Source organism: Culicoides brevitarsis, chromosome 3 (genome assembly GCF_036172545.1).
Source record: "Culicoides brevitarsis isolate CSIRO-B50_1 chromosome 3, AGI_CSIRO_Cbre_v1, whole genome shotgun sequence".
In the NCBI taxonomy this organism is placed as follows: domain Eukaryota; kingdom Metazoa; phylum Arthropoda; class Insecta; order Diptera; family Ceratopogonidae; genus Culicoides; species Culicoides brevitarsis.
In genome coordinates, this window is record NC_087087.1 from 16,758,863 (window position 1) to 16,765,664 (window position 6,802).

At 31.7% G+C, this 6,802-nt stretch overlaps 1 protein-coding gene and 1 non-coding gene across 2 annotated transcripts in view; one reads left to right on the forward strand and one right to left on the reverse strand.

Annotated features, from left to right (window-relative positions):
• LOC134836033 (protein unc-80 homolog) overlaps window positions 1-6,526 on the forward strand; it is a 35,745-nt gene extending 29,219 nt beyond the window's left edge. The window contains exons 23-27 of the mRNA XM_063851155.1: window positions 199-1,097; window positions 2,026-2,076; window positions 2,773-2,921; window positions 2,978-3,509; window positions 4,643-6,526. Of these exons, the coding sequence (XP_063707225.1) occupies window positions 199-1,097; window positions 2,026-2,076; window positions 2,773-2,921; window positions 2,978-3,509; window positions 4,643-6,526 (3,515 nt within the window). The remainder of the gene's footprint in view (window positions 1-198; window positions 1,098-2,025; window positions 2,077-2,772; window positions 2,922-2,977; window positions 3,510-4,642) is intronic.
• Window positions 2,547-2,633, reverse strand: Trnay-gua (transfer RNA tyrosine (anticodon GUA)). Its single transcript is given in 2 exon segments — window positions 2,547-2,582; window positions 2,598-2,633. It is a non-coding gene; the product is annotated as a tRNA-Tyr (tRNA).
• Window positions 6,527-6,802: the final 276 nt, after the last annotated feature.

The following is a 6,802-nucleotide window of genomic DNA, read 5'->3' on the forward strand; positions in this document are numbered from 1 at the left end:
TTTCGTCCAAAATTAATTTCTTTTGTAATATTTAGAAAAAAAAAATTCTCTTGACAAAAACTTAAATTTTTTTCGATAAAAATTTCAATCTTTGGTTTACTTTCAATATATGCATGGTCAAAAATTTTCATTTCTTGTCAAAAATTTTCATTTCTTCACGAAAATTTTAATTTTTTGCTCAAAAATTTCATTTTTTAGAGCAAATTCTGAACCCAAATTGGTACGTTCGTGACTTGTACTTCTTCAAACGCTCCCAATACCCGCAACTCCGTCTCGTGGAAATGCGGCAAGACGAAGCTTTCCTGGCCCTTCAACGACAAGAGCTCCTGCGAAAATTTGTGGAAATCGGAAAAGTCCATTTAACGTGGGCCATTCTCAAAAATGTCGACATGGTCGTGCAACGCGTCGTATTTTTGCACGAAGAACTGATGAAACTTCCCTCATTTCCGCGAAAAGCTCTCGAAGCGGACTTGGATCTCTATCAAGGCGGCGAATTGGGCAAAGAACTCTTGGGCCTCGATGTTCTCCACAAATTCATGTGGGTTCGTCTCATCGCTCGCATGTTCGAAGCCATGGCGGGAAATTTCGCGTATTCGGCGGATATTCAGCTCTTCTTGAACGTCTTGTCGGGCGCTGCGTTACTTCATTCCGAGGATTCGTGCATCATGCGTTACGTGATGGCGACTTTTATCAATGCCGCGTTTAATTTTAAGAATATTTTCTCGACTTCGGGATATTTTATGATCATGCCGACGTTGCTGCAAATCTACTCGTTGCACCAAACGAACAAACTTGTGACCACAACGATCGAATATGCCGTCAAGCAGTTTTATTTGATGAATCGGAAGCCCTTTATTTTGCAAATGTTTGGCTCGGTGAGTTCCATTTTGGACACAGATGAGGACGGGTATTACGGAGAAGCGCATAAAGTGCAGTCGAGTTGCTTGTTTAACCTGCTTTTGAGTTTGGAGACACCGTCGCCGGATCCATTGAATATTGCTGAGTTGGTGAAGGAGCCAAAACCTTTGAAAGCGATCGATTTTTGTTATCATGATGAAGATGAGATGGTTGGAGTTATGGATTGTATCACTCTTTGTGTAAGTTTTCTTGCATTTTTAAGTTAATTTTTGTATTTTTATTTTAAATTCTTTTTTAATTGATTTATGCAAAATATTTGTTTTTGGATAAAAATTTTAAACAAAATAATATTTAAAAAAAAATCACTAATTTCGGTAGGAAAAGAAAATTGCGAAAAAAATTTATTAATTTTTATTTTTTTTAAAGAAAGACGAAAAGAAAATTATTGATTTTTCATTTTCTAAAAAGAATCTTGATACTACATATTAGATTTTTAATTAAATTATTTTCTTGAACTAAGGTTCTTCTTTACAAGTTTTTATTAGGAAATGAGTTACAAAAATTTAGGGCCTTTTATATGATTAATTTAATTTATTTTATCGAATTTTAAATTAAATTAAAAAAAATAATTCAATAATTTAAGCGACTTTAATTAATTTTTATTTAATTTACAAAAAAAAAAAATAAATAAAATAATAATTATTTTATTCAAAATTTTATTTTATTATTTATTTTATCATGCCATTTTTTTAATGCAAATCAATGAATTTTACAACAAAGCAAGTTCAGTTGTTTTTTTTTTATAATTTCAATCAATTTTTTATCAAAAAATTAAGAAAAATGTTAAAAAACATATATTTTTTTAAATTGACAATAATTTTTTTTAAATGAATTTTTTAAATTTTTTCTCTAAAATATTTTATCGTACCATTTTTTATTTCATTTAATTTAATTTTTTTTTTTGTAAAAAATTTCTGGATTTTATTTTTTAAAATTTTATTGTCATAAATTTAATTTCAATTTTTTTTCTTTAAATATTTTAATTTTTTACCTCAAATTTTTATTTTTTTTTTCATTTTTTTTGTAATTTTTTGTAATTTTTTAAACAAATCTCGAATTACTAAAAAAAATTCAAATTCGAATACTAAAAAAATATAATATTTCCAGCAAATGACTGTTTCTTACTCCGCTGAAAGTACTCGAGGATATCAAATGTTGGTAAGTTTTCAAAAAATTATTTTAAAAATATACACAAAAAATTAAAAATAAAATAAAAAATAATAATAAAAATAAATTAAATTTAATAATTAAATTTAAAAAATAATATTAAAAAAATATTAAAATTAATAGACAAAATTAAATTTAATTAAATTTTTAAATTAAATACAATTTTTTTAAAATTACTAAAAATTAAAATAAAAAAAATTAATTCGTTACCTATTTGATTAAAAATATAAAATAATAATTAAATAAGAAAACAAAAATAAAATATAAATAGAATAAAATTCAAATTAAAAATATTAAAATTAAAAAAAAATAATAAAAAAAAATAATTAAATTAATTCTTAATTAATTCATGGATTGATAGAAAAATACCAAAAAAATTAAAATAGAAAGCAAAAAATCAATAAAAAATTAAAATAAAAAAAAATAATAAAAAAAACAAAAAATGGGCCATCGCCCTCATCTCCGCTCTGCCAGAATCGAACTAGCAACCTAGTGATTACTACTTTAACAGTCTACAGTCACTCGCTCTACCATTGAGCTAAGAGCGGGATATGAATGAACGCTGCTAAACGGCGTATTTAACGTGCGTCGTACACAAAACGGGTTTACATAACACACGCCATGCCTCTACGTGCTCTGTACGTCGCTACGTCACACAAATGAATAACATTCACTTTTTTTTTGCAGGTGATTCTCGAGGCAATTTTACCGTGTTACTTGCAACAAATCCAATCCACGAGTTATGTACCGCTCGAGGGAAAGTGCGAACGTGACATAATTCTCCAGCTAGCGATTTGTGTGAGGACTATGGTGCACAATTGTGAAGGCCTTGCCAAGTAAATTCTTGATTTTTATCATTTTTATGCGAATTTTAACGATTTTTTTGTTTTAGGAGCTACAACGGTCCATATCGCAACAGTCCCGAGCACAAAGGCTCATCGCAGCGCAATTGTAGTCGAGGTCCGCCATGCTCTCCGGGGCTAGATTTCGAAGAGGAATCACATTCAAAGTACGTCAGTGACATGGGACGCACGAAAATTATGATGGAATCCGTCGAAGACTCGGAAATGGTTCGAACGGAGTATCGGAGACCGCGTGACGTGCTACTTTCGCTCGTTGGCGACTTTTTGAGTCGATCAACGACACGTTTGGCGGAGCTGGGGAAGAAACCGGGTGCCGATAACAAACCTGTGGAAATTTTGGATCAAAAGTGTCACATGCGATTGGCGGATATCGCGCATTCGCTGCTGAAAGTCAGTCCGTATGATCCGGAATCGATGGCATGTCGCGGATTGCAAAAGTATATGCAATGTGTGCTTCCGAGAGCGGATTGGGGTGACGAAAAGATGCGACCGTCGTTGATAACGATTTTGAGACGATTGGACAAAGTTTTTATCAAGATATCGAAAAAGCCGTCAATCAGGGTAAAAATTTTTTTAAAAATATTTTGTGACGGTTTTTATTTATTTTTATTTTTTTTTTAACCAAAAATGAACAGAAATCGTCATAAGAATGAATATTTATTCAATTTTTAATTAAATTAAATTGTAATAAATTAATTAAATAAATAAATTATTTTTTTTTAAATTAGAATTTAATTAAATTTTAAAAATTTCATTTAATTTTAAAAAAAATTAATTTTATTTATTTAAATTAATTTATTAAAATTTAATTCAATTTAAAATAAAAAATTAAATTTTAATAAATTAATTTAAATAAAAAAATTTTAAAAATTTAATTTAATTTAATTAAATTTTAAAATATAAAATTAAATTTAAAAAAAAATTAAATTTAATTTAATTTAATTTTAATTTAATTTTTAAATAATTTTTTTAAAATTAAAATTAAATTAAAAAGTTTTTTAAATAATTTTCAACAAAATGCTAAAATTTTAATTTTTTATTTAAACTTTATTTTTAATAAAATTTTATATTTATTCAATTTTAAATTTGATGATTTAAAATTATCTGAATTTTAAAAATTAAAAATAAAAAAAATTTTTTTAAAAATAACCGTTGAAAATTTTAAATAAATTTTTAATTTTTTTTTCAAAAATTTCGAATTTTCAAATTAAAAAAAATTTAAAAATTTATTAAAATTTAAAAATTTTGAAAAAGTGAATAAAAATAATTTGGATTAATTTAAATTAATTTTTTTTTTTTTTGCCCCATTAATTTTAATTTAAAAAAAATTAAAAAAAATTTTATTTTAATTTAAAAAAAAATAATTTATTTATTTAAATTAATTTATTAAAATTTAATTTAATTTAAAATTGAATAAATATAAAATTTTATTAAATTAATTTAAATAAATTAATTTTTTTTTTTTAATTAAAATTTAAATTTAAAAAAAATTTAATTTAATTTTAATTTAAAAAAAATAAGTAATTTATTTATTTAAATTAATTTATTAAATTTAAAGTGAAATATTAAATTTTAATAAATTATTTTTTTTTAAATTAAAATTAAATTATATTTTAAAAATTTAATTAAATTTTAAATTTTTTAAAAATTTAATTTTCATAATTTTTTTGACTATTTTTTTTTTTAATTTTCAGCGCAACACCGACTGGGAAGCAGCTGCTGGTTTATTAAAGGGAATCCACGAAACGATCGTTCGTTATCCCTTCATCCTGTTATGGCAACAAGTCAAGACTCTTCTCGCGAATTTAACGAATCTCATCATCAACGAGCCCGGAACAGTGACGGAACCCGTATCAAGTGCCGGCGCCGCGCTCATGTCGCAACATCCGCCTGCCTTTTTCTGTTCCACTGTCGTTCGCCTAATCGCTTTACAACTCGTGTCACCCGTCGAAAGCTTCAGTTTGGAGCAAATTTGTGGCGGTCAAGCGGAATTCGCATCCCAAGAAAAAGCCGAAGGGTACGTCATGCACTTAATTATCCCGCTTTGCCTGAAAATCTGCAGTGGGCGCGGCGTAAGCGACGTCGGCGAACTCAAACAAGTCGACATTTCGTTTTTGGTGACTTCAATTTTGAATGCCATGAGTCCGCCTGCGGGAAGAACGGCGCAGATCCAAAGTAATAGAGTTGGTCCGGATATTCGTGCGGGATCTTTGACCTTTACGGGATCCCGTGACGCCAAGAGACCCGCTAAAATTGCAAATTCTTTGTACCAAGCGGGATTTTTGGCACTTAAAACGTTGAGTATTTGCTTTGAGGCGCGTCTCGCGAACGAATGGCCCCGAATTGTGCGCGTTATGAGGGATTTGGGACGCAGGAATGAAGCAGCGCCGGAGCTTTGGAACTTTTTGGAGTTCACCGTGACTCACAGGACGCCTCTTTATCTGGTTCTGATGCCTTTTATCTTGCATAAAATCTATCATCCGCCAATTGGGGACCACGAACGTCACATGCAGTTCTTAATTCGTGAGAGAATTCGCGGGCAAATGCCTCCGGGCGGCGTAAAATCACGTGGCGCTATTTTACTCGACTTGGCACGTGAGTTGCGTGATTTGAAGGAAGAGTTGGAGGAACGACGTTACGATCGGGATGTCATTGGTGAGACGCGGGACAAACGAGAGGTGTCTGTGAACATCCCCACGAGCGAAAACACTTCGAAACAACGTCCTTCATTGATTTCTATTCTCACGGGGCAAGGTCCACAAGCCACTGGAGGTCCCCAATCATCGGGAATCACCCAAGATTCACGCAGCGGAAGTGCCGGACAACATACGCCAAGCGATACTTTGTCCCAACACACCTTAAATCCGCCCAAAGGCGAATCCTTGTCCAGCAGCTCGACCACGACGAACAAAGAACCCGGCGTCGCAAGTGAAACGCAGTCCGCGACACCAACTCCAACCACTTCAACGACAATTATCGCCGCTTCTTCGTCCCAACCGATGGGCGGAAGTGTCCCCCATCTACCCTATTCCTCGGCAATGGCTTCTCACACGGGCGGCAAGGCCCATCCGCCTCGATTGCGATTCGTTCAAAGTGTCGAATTTCGACATTCGAGCGGCGAACGTTCAATCACGCCCCTTTCGCCCGAAAGTCCCGACGAAAGTTCCGGCGAAACGCAAAAACCGCACAGACTGCAACGTTCGAAGGCACAAAGTAGAAAAACGTTCCGCTTGAAACGAGGGCGCCCGAGTCATCGTGATCTCCCCCCAAGTGGGCAACTGTCGAAGGAAGCTCCGCCATCGGTGTCTACGGCAACTATCACGCCCGCAAGTAGTGGCACGAATACAGCGACGGTTAGTCCGACGCCAGTTATCAGCACGCCGCCAGCATTGACAGTTGCTTCGATTAAACCGGTGTCGGATGTTTCGTGGGATTCGGTCTCGCAAACGTCCTCGACATCGGGGTATCGTGATAATTATAGTTTTCAGACGGGATTTTTGTCGCCGGATGAGAAAACGGGATCGCAGCAGTCGTTGTTGATGCTTTTTGAGGCACAAGATGAAGACACGTTGATTTAAAATGCTTAAGATGCGCTTGAATTTATACACAAAAAAAAGAAATATTTATTAAAAATTAGGAAAAAATTAATGGAATAAGGCAATTGCAATTTTTTAAAAATATTTCATAATTTTTTTTAGAATCTTATATGTTATGAGAGTAATTTCGAAAAAAAAATTATTTTAAATTTTTTTAAATATTTTTTTAGTATTTTTTTATTATTTATTATTAATTAATTAATTAATTATTATTTTTATTAATTGATTATTTTATTTTATTATTTAATTATTTTATTT